This window comes from Fukomys damarensis, unplaced genomic scaffold (genome assembly GCF_012274545.1).
Source record: "Fukomys damarensis isolate Sample0158 unplaced genomic scaffold, DMR_v1.0_HiC HiC_scaffold_39, whole genome shotgun sequence".
NCBI lineage: Eukaryota > Metazoa > Chordata > Mammalia > Rodentia > Bathyergidae > Fukomys > Fukomys damarensis.
In genome coordinates this window covers 106,418,203-106,436,451 of record NW_022900951.1, presented here as the reverse complement: position 1 = coordinate 106,436,451, position 18,249 = coordinate 106,418,203, and the positions used below count along the sequence as shown (strand labels likewise).

The 18,249-nt window shown below is 35.0% G+C and overlaps 1 protein-coding gene across 3 annotated transcripts in view; it reads left to right on the top strand.

Annotated features, from left to right (window-relative positions):
* Znf280c (zinc finger protein 280C) overlaps positions 1-18,249 on the top strand; it is a 57,828-nt gene that overhangs the window by 1,582 nt on the left and 37,997 nt on the right. For all 3 annotated transcript variants that reach the window (XM_010607995.2, XM_010607996.2, XM_010607997.2), the window contains 5 exons: positions 7,193-7,239; positions 12,593-12,742; positions 16,031-16,096; positions 16,191-16,327; positions 17,902-17,992. In XM_010607995.2, coding sequence (XP_010606297.1) covers positions 7,209-7,239; positions 12,593-12,742; positions 16,031-16,096; positions 16,191-16,327; positions 17,902-17,992 — 475 coding nt within the window. In that variant the 5' untranslated portion in view covers positions 7,193-7,208. The remainder of the gene's footprint in view (positions 1-7,192; positions 7,240-12,592; positions 12,743-16,030; positions 16,097-16,190; positions 16,328-17,901; positions 17,993-18,249) is intronic.

Here is an 18,249-nt window from a genome sequence, read left to right as displayed (position 1 = left end):
TACCCAGGCTGGGTTCAGACTTGCATTCCTCCTGCCTCAGCTCCCTAAGTGCTGGGATTACAAACAGACATCACTATACCCAGTTTTATGCCCTAATTTTTATGAGTGAGGTCGTAAAGGAGAGTAAGCATGGTAAATCACGTAACATTTTTTTCAAGGGATACTACTCATTTCTCTCCTTTATATTTTTGACAGTTTTTCAACTTTTTAATATTGAAATACTGTTTTTTTTCTTTTTCTTTCTTTCTTCTTTTTTTTTAACCAGGGATCAAACTCAGGTCCTTCAGCTTGTGAGGCAGGCGGCAGCACCACTGAGCCTAAATCCCTGGCCCCAATACTGTTATTTCTAAGCACAATGACCTGGGGGTTTAGCTTAGTGGCATCTTGCCTGCCTTGCAAGTGCAAGGTCCTGAATTTGATCCCCGGTACCCTTCCCAAAAAATGTTCTAAGCACGTTGAAAAGTCGAAGAATAACCCATTGAAAAAAATTCTGATGTCGAAGTTCAAATCTCAGTTTTTCCTGTCCAAAATATTTTATCCGGGGGATTTAGCTCAGTGGTTTTGACAAGCGCAAGGACCAGAGTTCGATCCCCGGTACAAAAAAAAAAAAAAAAAAAAAAAATCAACAATTCTCAGTTTGGTAGATAAATCATTCAACAATCATTTCCTTTTCCCTCCTCTCTACCCTGTGGTAACCTCTATTCTACCTTCTGACCCCACGAATTTACCTGTTTCATGTACCTCATATAAACTTTTTCAGTCTGCATTGTCTTTTTCAGTAGGGGAGAGGAGAATAAATGGAAATGGATGTACAGTATAGAGCTATTCCCATTTGTTTTCCTTTTTCAGGAGGACATTGAGAACTGAAGCACGATTATTTTTTTTTTCCTAGTGCTGAGAATGGAACGTAGAACATGGCACATGCTAGGCAAATGCCTGTTACTGGGCTACACCCCAGCCCATTAAGAATTTTTTTTGCTGCCCAATTATGCAGGTGAATTTCCAAATGGAATAAAAATTTTGATAAATAGAAATAATCTAACATAATTACACATGAAAAAAATTTTGTAGCCCCTCTGTTTCCTCATCGAGTCCAGGTCCTTCCCACTGAGCTACATCCTCTTTTTTGCGGGGGCAGTTTTGAAGATCAAACCCAAGACCTTCATACTGAGCTACATCTGTAGCCACCTTTGTTTGTTTGTTTGTTTGTTTGTGACAGGGTCTCACTATATAGCCCAGGCTGGCCTACATTGTGGCAATCCTCCTGTCTCAGGCTCCCAAGTGTTGGGATTACAGGTGTAAGCCAGCATGCCCAGCCTCAGTCCTTCTTTATATTTTGAAGCAGTTTCTAATTTCCCCAGGCTAGGCTCAAATTTGAGATAGTTCTGCTTTGGCCTCCCAGAGAGCTGAGATTAGAGGCTTATGCCACCATGCCTGGTTTATAGTTTTTAAAAATTATAGAATATTGGAAGTGTATATTGAAAATATTTTATTATTTAAAAAACTTTTCAAAGATCAGAAATATTTATTCACATATATTTACTAATAGACATATAACTGAAAACTATCAAGAGAAGGACTTTAAAAAATATTTGATTTTTCAGTCAGGTTGTTGTAACCCTTCAGAGGTGGTAACTTATCTGAGTGATACAAACTTTTACATATTTTAAAGGCAACACATGACTGGAAACCTCAGGGTAAGTAATGATTCAAGAAAACTTGGTTTGCTCAGTAATTTAAATAAAAATGTATACCTAGACTTTTAAAATTCATTCTCTGCGCAGTGGTTTTCTTGGAAGGAATATTTCTCTTTACCCGCAGAATATCAGGAAAACCAGTCATGGCTACGTACTATCTAGGTTGAATAGACCATTTTATTTCTTGCCTTTGTAAGTTCTTTTACAAATAATTTACATAAGAATAAAGGAATAGTGAAAATTTTTAGATAGAAGAATTTAGATATGGCATACTTCATAGTTAGAAAAATGAAAATTCATTTTAGAAGCTAAGAGAGTCTAGTAGTTTTGTATTAAGACAGATACTAAAAACATATAATACAAAAATAAAGCCAATGCCACTCTTATTAGAACTTTTGCTTTAGAATTCTTTTCATTCAAAGTATGTATGCTAATGTCTAATATACTTTTATTTTAGAATTTTTTTTTATTGCTTGTACTCATGGCTTGTGGTATGATTTCATGTTATAAAAAATGTTAAGCAAAATACTCCAAAGTACTATAGACGAATTTCAGGCACTTTTTTTTTCCATCGAGTTTATTGGTACATTTTAGGTATACAGTACAGTTACATTCATTATTGGGATCTTGTACCTTTACATGACAGGTTTTGGTTCTCATTTCTCCCCACACCTCTGCTCTCCCTTCACCCCTCTCCACCCTTCCCTATTTACAAAGACTTTGTTTCCATTTTTTTCTTTTTCTCATATTTTTTCTTTTCCCTTATTTCCTTTCCTCTACCCTTCTCAGTTCCCTTACACCTTTACCCCTTTTCTTTTTCTGGCACGTTTCAGTACTCCTGCAAGGAAGTTATTGCTGTTTTCACTTTACAGATAAAACTAAGACTCCAAAAGGTTGATTAAGTTTCTGTAGGTTTGGCAGCCAGAAGTGGTAGACCCAGAATTCCCAGATTTTCTGCCTCTATTTTCAGTGTTCCCACCATGACACTTACTGGACATTTTCGCTGGTAGATAATTTTTACTCCTATAAAATATTAATACATATTTCCTGGGATTACTTTAGCAATTAATGATGATAGAATGTGTTATGAAAATTCTAGAAGATATTTACTGTATAGACTGGCTTTGAAAGTCCAGCAATTATGCATTAGTCTTTTCCCCCAAACTATATATCTTTTACATGTAAATAGTGATACAAGTATATTTCTCCTGGGTGTGGTGGCAGCACATGGGTATAATCCCAGTGACTCCACATAAGGATCACAAGTTGAAAGCCAATCTGGATAATTTAGCAACACCCAGTCTCAAAAATTAAAAAAAAAAGTAAATGAGAAGGAGAGGAGGGGGTGAAGGGAGAGCAGGGACAAGGGGAAAGAATGAATAATATATTTTGCTGAAATGGTCACTACCGACTTTTAGTGTTTTTCATACCTATTATTGAAATTATGTGGCCAATCTAATTTAGTTATGAGATGCTAATCCCAGAGTTTGCTTGTGTTAGATTTTTTTAAAAATAGCAAAACAAAAATACTGAAATATTGTTAGAGAGCTCTCTTGTACCATCTGGATTATTTCTGTATTCCCAGAGGTCTGTTACCTGTGGTTTGGGAAAATGTTGGGATAATCCACTGATGACTTTTTATTTTTGAATAAAGTGCCAGAAATCTAGGTTGGAGTAGTTTAAACAAAAAATAAACAATTATTTTCTCATAATGGAAACCTTTTAGTGGATAATTTGCTTCAAACATGATTAGCATCAGGTGTTCAAATGGTGTCATCAGAACTTGAATTGTCTGCCTACCCTACCTCTTCACTTTTTCAACCCCAGAATCTTACAGTGTTGCTGTTCTCTTTGTTGGCTCTTTTCTCATAGGGTGATTCCATCACTACATCACTAACAGGCTTATATGCTACCAGCTTGTTTTCTTAATAGCTTTGTTGAGCTACAATTCACCCTTTTTATTTATTCTTTATTTTGTAGTAATAGGGATTGAATCCAGGGGCTCTCACATGCTCAGCAAGTACTGTAACACTGAGCTACCTCACAACCCCTTATTTATTTATTTACTTACTTACTTACTAATATTTTAAGACAGAGTCTTGCTAAGTTCTCTAGGCTTGGCTGGAACTATAGTGCTCTTCATGCAACCTCCCAAGTAGCTGAGATCATAGGCATGTACCACATGGCACAAAGCTCAATTTACCTATTTGAAGTATACAGTTCAGTTGCTTTAGTATATTCAGAATTGTAGAACCATCACCATGATCAATTTTTGAACATTTTCATCACCCTAGAAAGAAGTTATGTGCCCAGTAGCAAACATTCCCCATTTCCCCCAACCCAGCTCTTTGCATCCATAACCTTACTTTCTGGATATGCCATTTCTGAACATCTCATATAAATAAAATCATGTAGTATGTGATCTGTTTGACTGGCTTCTTCATTTTGTATATTATTCTCAAGTTCCATGCGTATAACATGCACCGGTGTTTAATTTCCCTTTATTGCTAAATATAACATGGATATATTACATTTTGTTACCCATCGGTTAATAGGTATTTGAATATTTTTCACTCTTTGGAGGTTATTGATACTGTTGTAAACATTTATGTAAAAATTTTACGTATGTTTCTAATTGCCTAGGAGTAAAATTGCTGAGTCGTATAACTCTAATGTTTAACTTTGTGAGGAGCTAAAATGTTCTCCACAGTGACTCTCACCATTTTACATTCCTACTAGCAGTGTACCAAGGTTCCAGTTTCATTTTGTGCTAGTTATTTGTCTTTTGATTATAGCCATCCTTGTGGCTACTAAGTGATATCTTTTAATTAAAAAAGTATTGTGAGTTAAGTTAATTCATAATTTTAAGGAGCTTTTTGTATAAACTTTTAAAAGATGGTTAAATTTTATATGTATAAAAGTTGAAGCAAGCTGTGGGTGGTGGCACATACCTATAATCCAGCATTTGGGAGGCTGAGGCAGGAGGAACCCATGAGTTCAAGGTTAGCCTGCACTACATAGCAAGACCCTGTCTCAAAAAAGTTGAAGCCATAAAGTAAAAAGTCAATTATAATTATTTTTACAGTGTCTCGAAAAATTAATGGGTTAATGGGCCAGGGATTTAGCTCATTGGTTTCACCACCTGCTTTGCAAGCTCAGGGACCCGAATTTGATCCCCAGTACCAAAAAAAAATGAGTTGTGTTCAAGCCATGTATCATTTGAAATCATATGTCCCCATAAGAAGTGTGTTAAACATGGCCATATTATCTCTACCTGAATCAATAGCCTAAATGGAAAGTTCTTCATTCATTTTCACAATAACTCTTAGCTGCAGAACCAACAGACCTTCTGGAGTTGCTATTATCAGAGCTTTAGGATCCCTACTGCATATCTTTGCTGGATATTCCATTTTTTTCTGCCAGCCAGTTTGATCCCCACACCATTCCTTTCCTTGCCATCAAATCTCTGAAGTGGTAAGTTGAAGGGGTTTCATGGTGATAGTTTTTGAGGGCTCCATTCCTCCCAAAGAGGTCCATGAAGATTTATATAAAACTAGAACTAAGTAAAATTATGATCCTTGAGGCATGTGTTGACCAATAGAAATGTTCTGTAGCAACACTGTCCAATATAGTAGCCACGAGTGACTTGTGGCTTTTGAGCACTTGAAACATGGGTAGAGTGACTAAAGAGCTAATTTTTTTTAATCTTAATTATTTAAAATTTAAGTAGCCACATGTGGCTGTTAATGCCTCATTGGGTAATACAGCTTTAAACTGAAGTCTTGGTTCAGATGTTTATGAACATACCAGTTGAGGTTCCTTGATTGCTGCTATGGCCCTCAAGACATCTCTGTAGCCATAGGCAGTAGACAGGTCTTGTTTATAGACTACTTACACATTTAGTACTCATTTTAGGGTGTTTATACCAATAGATATTTTATATAATCATCTAATATAAAAGTGTTATGTTAATCTCATAGGCTGTACAGTTATGACTTAAAAATATTTTTTGTGTGTATGTTTGTGGTACTAGGGATTGAACCCAGAGTCTTCACACTGGGCCATATCCCCAGACCTTTATTTTTTGAAACAGGGTCTTAAGAGTCTCTTAATTTGCCCAGGCTGAGCTCAAACTTGAAATCCTACCTCAGCCTTTCAGAGTACTAGGATTAAAAACGTGTGCCATCACCCCCGGTTTATCTTGTATTCTTGATAGCCATAGATACTTAATGTTGAGCAGGAATTGTCATATTTATCTACTTGATATATACATTACCTTAGTTCTAATTTAGGGAAAAAGCACTATTAAAGTAATTGAGTTGAAGAGATGTGTAAATAGATCTCAGAAATTTGCTAAAGGAAAAAATTTACTAGAGAATCTTGTAATACAAATTCAAACATTTGTAACTAGTAACTTTTTGTGGAGTTAAATTAATATTTTCCCCTGTGGATTAATCAATACAAATAATATGGCATAAGGAAAAATTTGCTCTTGCCAATCTGAGGATAAAGATAAATGTAAAGACTGAATTAGCTCTGTGTAGACTACTTACCTCAGATTTGGATGCCTAATTTTGACCTTTCTGTTGTGCACCTGAAATAGTGTAAAAGTAGTATTTATTTTGTATGTAGACACTAGGATATGTATGAGAATTCAGAATGTAATTCAGAATCAAATTCTTATTCTACAAGCTTTTTTTGGGGGGGTACCAGGGACTTAACTTGGGTCCTTATACTTGCAAGGCAGGCGGCAGAACTACTGAGCTAAATCCCTGGTCCTGAAATTCTTATTCTAAATAAAGCAATTCAAATGTTTCCTAGTAACATTTAATATAACAGCTTTTTTGTGTGTGTGATACTTGGAATTGAACTCAGGATCTTCAAGATGAGCTATGTCTCTGACACTGTATTATTTTTAAAAATTTTGAAATAGTATCTCACTAAGTTGCCCACTCACAATTCAAAGTTGAGATCCTTCTGCCTCAGCCTCCTGAGTCCCTGAGTTATAGTCATGTAGCAACTGCCATGCCTGGCTTAAAATTTGTCGTTTAATAATTCATTAGATTTGTTCAAGTAGTAAATGTTAAAACATTCAGCATTCTGTTATATAAAGTGAATTACACGTGTATATTAAACATACTAAACTCAGATTGTAAGCTTTTTTGTAGGAGAAAAAGATTAGGTGTGTGTACACTTAACAAAATCCACTCCAAGAGTAGGTATTATCCTTAGAGGGTGGAAATCTAAGACCTAACTTGCTACTTTGTCCAGTGTCACATGAATATGCTGGAGATTGAAATTAACCCCATAGATTTCTAAATCAAGTTTCATGTTTCTTTTTGTTTGTTTGTTTTTGGTACCTGGGATCAAACCCACAACCTTGCACTTGCAACACAGTCATGGCACCACTGAGCTGAATCCCTGGCCCTATGTTTCAGTATTTGATGTTACTTAAAATTATTCAAAACTGATTGATGTCATATATTTATTCTTAGGTGATTCTGCAGCTTGATGGATGACGACACCCCTTTTCAACAAAAACGTAGGTATTAACTGCTGCAATTGGTAATAGTATGCATAGCTTTTGTACTGATAACCTTTCTTCAAGAGAAAAGGTGAAAGAGGAGGACACATTTTCTTAAAAGCAAAAATGTGTAGAGCTGGCATGGTGGTACACACCTGTGTAATCCTAGCACTCTGGAAAGCTGAGGCAAGGGGATCCCAAATTTGAGCCCACCCTGAGCAACATAGTGCTTTAGCAAGACCATGTCTCCAAAAAACCAAACTGCTGGGGATGGGGATGTAGCTCAGTGTAGTAAATGTCCTGGGTTTGCTCCCCAGTACCCCCAAAAAAGAAAAATACTTAGATTTATTAAAGTAATATATACTGTACTCATGGTTAAAAATGAACAAAAAACAATAAAAATGTAAGCAAAGTAGATATTAAATGTTTCCTCCTCATCCACAGAGATAATTATTATTATAGTCTTGACAAACATAATCACAAACTTTCTCTAGACAAAAACTTTATTTCTAAAAATGAGGGGGCCGGGGATTTAGCTCAGTGGTGCCACTGCCTGCCTTGTAAGCATAGGATCCTGAGTTTGATTACTGGTACCAAAAAAAAATTAAATATTTTTCCTCAATGGTGTATCTTAACTATATTGATAAAGGGAGTATCCAGTTTAAAAGAATAAAGAAGACCTATGTGTTCACATGGTTTCACTATGATATCATTGTCAGTATACATTAACTTCTCATTTCTTTAAATTTGGTATTGCCTGACTTTGCCAAGTTTCTTAAGTGCCTACTATATGTCCAATAGACTACTGTATGAAAGAGGAAGTACAAAATAAAATGTTCTTCACTCTCAAGAAGCTTACTTTGAAGTTGAAAGTATATAATTAAGACATTAAAAATAGTGAACAGTTTGAGATCATATATAATAAACCTTAAATTACATGATACAAACTATCAGTATAGTAAGATGTGAAAGAAAAACAGGTTTAATTGTTTATTGAGGAAGTTATAATTGTTCTGAGTTGGGAAAGGACAGCACTGATATTTTGTATGGTATCTGCTTGAAATTACCTACTGTATATAGCATTTTTTTCAATCTCTGTAACCACTTCTACTTGCTATTTTAAGCTTTATCAGATGTGAAGAAATAGGCCAAGTAATTTCGCCAGGGTCACATAATTAGGAAAAACTGCAATGAAAATTTGAACCTATGTGGAAGATATATTCCAAGAATACCATCGAATGCTAAAACCACAGATTATACCAAACGTATGATTTAATTCCTTTTCCATCTTAAAATACTTATATTATGCACTATAGCTGTAACTTTTGCAGTTTAAGGCACAACAGCGTGAATTTCTTTTTTCTTCCAGTTTCACAGACGATGTATTTTTACCATAGATCTTATCAACCTTGACATATGAGGTTTTTTTCTTTCATTATTAAGTCAGGAACTTTTATTTTTTCACTTAATGGATACAATTTTCAGGCTTTGGCATATCTGGATTGCCAGCAATATTACTCTTGTGCTTTGGGACCGTTATTAAGTAAAATAAAGGTTACTTCAATACAAATACTCTTGGACTAATAACCAAGATGACTACTAAGTTACCAACAGGCAGGTTGTATATACAGTGTGGATACACTGGATAAAGGGATGGCTCATGTTTCAGGAGGGACAGAGCAGCAAAATGTAAGATTTCATTATGGTATTCACAGTGACATGCACTTTAAAACCTACAAATTATTCATTTGTGTAACTTTCCGTTAGTATTTTCTGAACACAGTTGATTATAGGTAACTGAAACTATGACCTATAAAATTGTAGGTAAGGAGGAACTATCTTCATTTTTAAGTATGATTTTTCAAGGTGAATTTTAAGTATGGAAAATACACAAATATTAAACTGAATTATGCTTTTAATTATTTGAGGACAATCTGTATAATATTTTTGAGGTATTTAGAAAAGGGAGTCAGTTAAAATATTGACTACATTTTGGAGGATGGGAATATTTTTTGCTTTGTGATTTTTTTGGAGGGGGTTCTTTATACTAAGAAATGATTTTGGGCTGGGGCGTAGGTCAGGGGCAGAGTACTTGCCTAACATCAGCAAGGCCTTGGGTAGGAATAAAACAAGAAATGATTTGTGGCATACCTATGTAAAGGGGGAAAATTAAAAGAAAGATACTGATTCGTGAAGATGTTTCTTTCTTTCTTTCTTTCTTTTTTTTTTTTTTTTTTTTTTAAAAGGACCTTGAGCTTGAGAGGCAAGTGGCAGAACCACTGAGCTAAATCCTTGGCCCCAAGATGTTTCTTTTGTATGCCATCCTCATGCCATTGTTTTCAAGTAGTGCCTTTTAAGGTCATGCTAACTATAGTCTTCATTTTGTATTGAAAGTAGAATTGGCATTATTTTAATATAATAGAATTACCTTTCCAAATGGCTGTATTTTAAAATAAAGATTTTCTTTTCTAAGCCAGAATTCTGAAGTTATTAGTTGTCCCCCATCCACCTCTCTATCACTTAACATACAGTCTTCATTGTTACTTTACCTTAGGTCTACTTCAGTACTTCTTTTTACTAGAACACAATTTTTTAAGTCAAACAAATCTGAAAAGGGTTTAAGTTGCCTAGCCACAATTACTTTAAGGGAGTGGGGTAGACGGGTGTCTGAACACATGTGTACATCTGTATGCTGCCTCCTCTCCCTGCCTCAAGTCATCTTTCCATTGTTTAGCTGTTTTTCTAATAACTCTTTCCAAATTTCTGTTTTCAAACATGGTTTGAAATACATGTACATACCACTCTTAAATTAATCAGTTTTTGTAATTAAATTCTATAGCCAAATCTTACCATATTCTTATATAGCCTCTTAATTTTTACATGGTAAAATGTGTCAGGTAATTAAATTTAATTTTTAATATTTTTGGGTGAAGAAGTATCTCCTTGCAGTGATAATCTCATAATAGTTTCTGGCTGATTTGCTCCATAGTCCCACTGAGCAATTACTGTCCTGAAACTTTCCTTTGTTTTTGTATTGTGTTGAATGTCATGTTTTCTGCATTCTGTATTTCCTCCTCCTTAAATCCCATAATCCAGTGGATTCTGCCAGGGAAAGAAAGTAAATGAAAGGTAAATTTTGGCAAACTGAAATTCTCATCTTACTTGATAGAAAATCATTAGATAATGACAAAAACTGATGATTTAAGAAAAAGCAGTGTGTGCATTTGTTGATCATTACTCATTTTTTTTTTTTTTTTTTTTCGGTACCGGGAATTGAAAAGGCAGGCCACCGAACCACTGAGCTAAATCCCCAGCCCTGTTCATCATTACTCTTGATGAAAAAAATATGTGTCTCATGCTAAGTATAGTAGATTGGCTAAGTATGGAAAGTTATTTTTAGTAAGATTTTTATATAAGTATTATTTTAACTTTCTTATACTTCTACCCCAACTTTAGAATATTATTTTTAAATAAATTTTATTTTATTTTATCTCATTCTGGCCTCCCTATGTACAAAAGCTTTGTTTACATTTTTCCTTCTAGTTCACTTTTTTCTTGTCCCTTCCTTCCTTTATCCCTCCCTCCTCTGTTGTGTCCCTTCCCATTTGAACAGTTTCTTCCCATTTCCCAAAATCATTTGTACATCTCTCAGTCCTTATTTCCACATCCAGTTTCTCACGCCAGAGAAACAGTGCAGTATTTAAACATGTGTATCCAGTTTATTTCACTTAAGAGTATGATCTCAAGGTCCATTCAGTTAAATGTCTGAAGTTCATCCTTCTTTATGGCAGAGTAGTATTTCATTGTATTAAAAAACCACATCTTTATCCACTCGTCAGTTGATGGGCATTTTGGCTGTTTCCAAGATTTAGCTATTATAAACTGTGCTGCTTTAAACATGGGTGTGCATATATCACTGTGGTATGATGCTTTTCATTCTTTTGGGAAGATACCAAGAAGAGGTATATCTGGGTCAAATAGAACCTCTAGTTTTAGTGGTCGCACCAGTCTACACTTTCACTGGCAGTGGAGAGGGATGTTCTATTTCCAGCCTGAAATTTTATATCATATACTGCAGTGTAATTTTCTATTCTTCATCATTTTGCTGGGTGCTGGTGCCCATTTCATTCTAGAGATTTATGTCCTTTAGGACTGGGAATTTTGCTTTGATTAACTTGCCCTCATTTTTCTCTGTCCTGTTTCTGAATTTTCAGTATGAGGGATTAAATCTATGGCCTTTACACTGAGTTATACCCCTGGACTTTTTTTTTTTTTTTTTTTTTTTCCCAGGGAAAACTCCACACCCCGCACTTGTGAGGCAGGGGGCAGAACCACTGAACTAAATCCCTGGCCCTCCCTGGACCTTTTTTCTCTTTAACTGGTCTCACTAAATTTCCCAGGCTGGGCTGAAACTGGAAATCCTCCTGTTTTAGCCTCCCAGAGTGCTGGGATTACAGGTGTATGCTGTCACACCCTACTTACTTATTCTGAGACAGATTTCACTAAATTGCACAGGCTTGAACTTGCAGTCTTCTGCCTTAGCCTCCCAAGTAGCTGGGATTATAGGCATGTGCCAATGTGACCAGTTTGTGTTAGATATCTGTTGTACATTTTCTAACAATCTTGGCTTTTCTATTTGTTTTTTGTTGTTGTTATTGTTTTAATCTTTTAGTTCCACAGTTGCTTAACTTTGGCATTTGGGGTTTAGGTTTTTGGATTTTTTTTTAACCTGAAATTTGGCTGTCTTATTTTGACTCTTTTCCTGAATGTTATTTATAATTAATTTTGTCTTATCTCTCTAAAAGTGCTAATTGTAATCTCTTTAATATTTTTCTGTCCTGTGACTGTGCCTGGTTAGAACTTAACAGGCTGGGTGTATCCACAATATGTTCTTTGCTTATTTTCTTCAGGTGAAAAATATATATTCTGCTCTGGAATGGAATAAGCTTCATTTCATTTAATATCCCTGTTTTAAGTCTAGTACTTCATCCTTGCTTTGCTTTGTGCCTCATGGCCCTGAATCTAGTTTAGTTTTTCTTTTGCCTCTTATTCTTAATTTATCTCCCTTTTGTTAATACAGGTGAGGTTTTTTTTTTTCAGATAATGGTTAGGTATAATCCTTTGTAAATAGAATCATATCCTGGTAATATAACTGAAACTCACTTTAAATGAATTTGACCTTAAAATTTATTGGCCATGGTAATTTACTTCCCTCCATTATCTATATAGTAACCTAGTTTTACTAGTTTATGTCTTATAGATTAAATTCCCCATTTTTTATTTTTGCTACCATGTACCACCTACAAATATCTATACTGCAAAAATATGTTTTTCTTTTTGAAATAAAGTTTCTCTTCTTTTGAAAATTTAGATAATTCAAAAATGGCGGAACTCTTCATGGAATGTGAAGAAGAAGAGCTGGAACCATGGCAGAAAAAAGTAGAAGAAACGCAGGTTGAAGATGATGATGATGAGCTAATCTTTGTTGGAGAAATATCAAGTTCAAAACCAGCCATTTCAAGTAAGCATTTACTTCAGTGAAGTTTCATAAGATGGTCATTCTTTTCTTTTTTATGGTATATAAACAGATTTATCATAATTCATTACCTTCTATGTGAAAAATGATGTTTGTGATGTTCCCTGGCAAGACTGCATTCAAATCAGCCAGAGGTATCTTTTGTACAGAGTGAAGGACAAATTACAAGCCCCGTGTATGTTTTTAAAATTTAAGTACATTGCAGATGGTTGTTCTTTGTTTTGAATGGAAAAACCTGTGGGTTATAATACATGTCCTTGATGTGTTTGTTGTGAAAGGAGCTGGTGGGGAGGAGGGCTAGACATTAGTAAAACCTTGTAATAAGCATGGTGAGCATGTAGTTAGTTAGGGACAGGAATAAGGAGGTGAGAGGTTAAAATACCATATGTGATAAAAGTTATTAAACAGTGAGATTATCTAATAGTAGTGTAGGCCTTCTGAGATCCTACTTTTTAAGGGAGCCATGTAGCCTATCTTTTTAATTTGTTTTCTGTTTCTCTTTGCACCCCTGAAATAAAGGAAATTTTGTACTTTGTTTAAAATAATCATAATAGCCAGGCATGGTGGTGTACGCCTGTAATCCCAGCACAGGGGAGGCTAAGGCAGGAGGATCACTGTGAGTTCGAGACCAGCCTGGGTTACATAGTGAGTTCCAGGTCAGTCTCAACTACATAGTGAGACCCTGTCTCAACCCCCCCCCCAAAAAAAATAAATAAAATAAAATAATCATATGCCGGGCATGGTGGCGCATGCCTGTAATCCCAGCACTCGAGAGGCTGAGGCAGGAGGATCACTGTGAGTTCGAGACCAGCCTGGGCTACATAGTGAGTTCCAGGACAGTCTCAACTACATACTGAGACCCGGCCTCAAAAAACAAAAACAAAACAAAAAATAAAATAATTATAACATAGTAAATAGGTTTGTGTTAGTGTCTGGTAAGGGTTGTCCTATCCAAGCAACTGTCTCATCAAAGTGTCAAATCTATTTGTGGCTATTAAAATGCCTAGGTACTGCATGCTTATGCAGTCTCTCATCTGTGTACAACAAGGGCTATAGCTTTTGGCTATACCCACCTTACAGCAAACACTGTGGTTGCTTGCTTACTCAGTTTGATTGAGACAGTCTCATTATGTACTGTAGTTCAACCTGGCCTTGAACTCACTATGTAGCCCAGGCTGGCTTCAAACTCAAGGCCATCCTCCTGCCTCAGCCTCTTGAGTCCTGGGATTACAGACATGTACCACCATGCCTGGCTGACAGCTACTATTTATATTCATGGAGGAAGGTCCTACCCTTTAGCCACTATACTTGGATGATATGGGCAGTCAGTACACTTTTACATCCTTATGGATTTCTAGTGAAAGATTCAAAAGTATAGGCCAGGGATTTGCTCAGTGGCACTGCGCCTGCCTCATAAGCACAAGGTCCTGAGTTTGATTCCCGGTACAAAAACAAAAAATGTGAAAGTACATGGGATACAATACCGAATTTAAAGAAAGAAGAAGCAAATACTTTCCATTTTATTTACTTTTTTAAACTGGAGAATTTATCAAATAATGTAGCCAGCATGCCAGTTTTCTTACTGGTATTGAACAACAGTATGGTTGGGACAAGTTTTAAATTTTCTGCAAGCCTAATCTTTTGTCTCCATCTCTCTGCCTGCCTGCCTGTCTCTCTGTGTCTGTTTCTGTCTCTCTCGCGCACGCTCTCTCTCATATTAGGATTGAACCCATGACAATGGGCTTTTTCCCCTATCCCTTTTTTATTTTGAGATGGGGTCTAGGTTGTCCTGGCTGGGATCAAACTTTAGATCCTCCTGCCTTGGCTTAAATACGGTGCTGGGATTACAGGTGTACACCTCCTTGCCTGGCTTCTTGCTTCTTGATTCTTAACCTTGGACTAGTACTTCTATTCACATTTATGAGGAGTAGAAAAATTTACCCATTTGAATTCTCAGTATAATCTATGGCAAATTCGTGATGTGCTAAGTAGAGTGCCGCTTAAATCATAAAATGTAGGTTTATTTGGCATGTTTATTATTGATAGTGAAACAGAATATTGTATTTTTTAAGTTACTGTTCTTATTGCTGATAATATTTATGGTCAAATATTACCATATTTCAAAATTGTTACTCAAATCATCTTATAGAAAGCAAACAATTCACATTCATGTTGGATTTATATCAGTTGTAGATGACTGCTAACAGTACTCACATACAATAATATCTATTGGTTTTAAGTGATTTTATCAAAAAGAGGATTGGACCGAGTCAAATTTCTTTTCTAAATTTTTTACTGAGAATTTGATTTTGATATTTAAGGTGTAATCTGTTACTTATGTTAGCATGTTGAATATGAGCTAAATGGCTAAATGTTTTTATAGAATTACCATGAGCCATGTAAAAACTTGTGTTTGGTAAATTACACCCACCAAAAAAATAGGAATGACTCTTTAATATCTTGAATAAATACTTCCTATGAATTTCTGAATGCAAACAGTGTCAAGTTGTTTGAATGAATTGGTTTTTCCAAGAAGTCTATTGTAGTACTTAATCATCAGTATTTCATTTCCATGATCAGAAAACAACTCTACTTCTGTATGACTTTTTTACTTTATAGAATTATTGTGGAATCTGGTTCTTTTGTAGTAGAAGATAAAAGGGAAATTTTTGAGGATTTATGGTGTATGTTCATGCTTTGTACCTTTTCCTAATAAGCAATTTTAGGCAAACTTCTGCTCTCCTAAATTTCAATTTGATTCCTCAGTTGAAGTTACAGAGTTCACATGAGTGCAAGAGGGATCAATCTTGAACTAATCCAGAGTATCCTGTCAGGTACAGATTGACCTCTGGTGTAGTATTTCTGAAACCACTTAAGCTACTCAAATACTAAATTCTAGGTTTGATGTAGTCTGCAGTCTCTGATAATTCAAAACTCCAGAGCAGTTGTGATGAGTAATCCAGGCCTGGGGATTTAGCTGGTGGTTCCACTTGCCTACCTCTCAAGCACAAGGTCCCAAGTTCGATCCCCAGTACCACCCCCCAAATAAAGAAGATCAGCATGAAAAGTAATACAATTGGCCCACCCATAATGCGAATTCAGGCATTTAGGAGTGTATATGTGGTATGAGGATTGGGGAAGGGCTTGATTTCAAGACTATACATAATCCTTACCATTAAGGGAAAGAAATATATTTCTGTTTTTGGTTATTATGGCTATGTTTTTGGATTTTTTATTATCTTTCAAATAATGATTGATAAAATATTTTTATAGATATTTTGAACAGAAGTAACACCAGTTCATCTTCAAAGGGAATAAAGAATGAGCAACTTGGTCCAGGTACAGTATTACCATACTAATTTAAAGAAAAATATTTTGACACAATTGATTTTTATAGTAATATATTCAATGTGTTATATAATTTTAAATACAGGTGTTCCTGATATATTCAAGCCTGAAAGTCAGCATTACAAAGACCCAACATCAAATCCAGTGGCTGGCTTGCCTAGATTTCATTCTGAATCTAAGTCTTCACAAAGTTCTTCTATTGTTCAGAATATATCTAAATCTGTAAGTGTTTCTGCAATTACACAGTTAGGTTAGGGACTTGTTATATATTATAATGCTAAGTTAGAATTATGAACTGTCATAGCTAATTACCATTCTAGTAGAAGCATAATCACTGTCAGAAATGTCTTTATGATATGTTTCAACCAATATCCAAAATGCTAACTGCAAAAACTACTCAGCATGATATTAAATCAGGTAATATGCTTAAATAGGTATAGTATTGAAAACTACAATTTAAACATAAGTAAAATAATTATAACTAGTAATAATAATGACAACTTTCAAGTTTTAGCTGTCACAAATTGTGCTGCCATGAACATGGGTGCACATATATCACTGTGGTATGATTCTTTTAATTCTTTGGGGAAGACACCCATAGGACACACATGTGCAAATACTGAATAGTTTCTCTAGTGTGAGAAACTGAAAGTGTAAATAAGGACCAAAAGGTATAATAGGATAATATGAAATAGGAAGAAAAAGTACAAAGGGGAAATGGGAAGGGTAGGGGAAAAGAAAGAAGGGAATGGAATTAATATGAGAAAAAGAAAAAATGGAAACAAAGTCTCTGTAGGTAGGGGTGGAGGGGTTGAAGGGGATGGGAGGGGAATGGGGAAAAAATAAGAACCAAGGTGGGTTATGCCAAGGTGCAGATTTCCAGTGATGAATGCCATTGTATACCTTAAATGTACCAATAAAATTAGTTTTAAAAAATAATAATAACAACTTTCTTGGTATTCATGTTTTAGTTCTTAAAAATTATTTAATATATCCAGGGATTTAGCTCAGTGGTTCTGCTGCCTGCCTTGAAAGCACAAGGACCCGAGTTCGATCTCTGGTACCAAAAAAAAAAATATATACACACACATATTTAATATATTGTGTTGGGAACATTATAATCCTTTTAGGTATTTTGAAAGATATCATAGATTATTGTTAACTATGGTTGTATTACTTTGCTAGAACACCAGAATTAATCCATGTTGTTTATGTATCAAACTCTGACTGTCACCCCTGTCATGATGTTGCATGCCTGTCATTCGTTTAATCACTCCACCATTGTTACATGTAAAGGGGTTGTTTTTTTATTTTTCATTTTGCAGCAGTTCTCCATTAAGGAATTTTATTTCCTTAGTATAAATTCTTGGAAGTGGAATATAGTTAGATCAAAGGATGTCATTCAAAGCCCTTGATAAACACTACTGAATTTTATTTGCAGAAAAGTTTTACCAAAATATAATCTCTACTTTGCCAGATTGTCATTATTTTTTAATTTTAACTTTTATTTGAGACTAATTTTAGAATTCTAGAAAAATTACAAAAATAATGCAGATTAATAATTACTTTTGTGATGTGTAATTTTTAGTGATTGAGTCTGTAAGCTTATCTTTACATTTTAAGAATACAATTAAGCCAGGAATTTAGCTCAGTGATGCTGGTGCCTGCCTGGCAAGTACAAAGTCCTGAGTTCAATCCCTGGTACCAGAAAAAAAAGTCAACAAAAATTTTTTAAAAATACAGTTAAATTTACTCTTATATAAAATTTACTAAACAAAATAACTAACATTTTGCAGGGCTTTTCAAAGAATTCATCACAAGTTCAATCGGATAATTCTTCAGTCTTACTGTTTGATTCATCCCAGGGTACAGTACCACTGTCCACAGGTATACCAAAAAATCTTTTGGAAGGTTTGGTTTAGCACTTTTTTAAAAAATTATTTTAAAAAGACTTGATGAATGTGCATATGAAATTGAATTTCTATTTAGAAGTTCATATTTTCATGTTATTTTATCATGTATTACAAGACGGATAATGCTAATCATTCCTGAATGCCTTCCTTGGATGATTTCATATAAAATCATATTTAATAGAATTTTTTAATTAATGGGACAGCATGTATCCTTAAATACTCTGTGAGAAA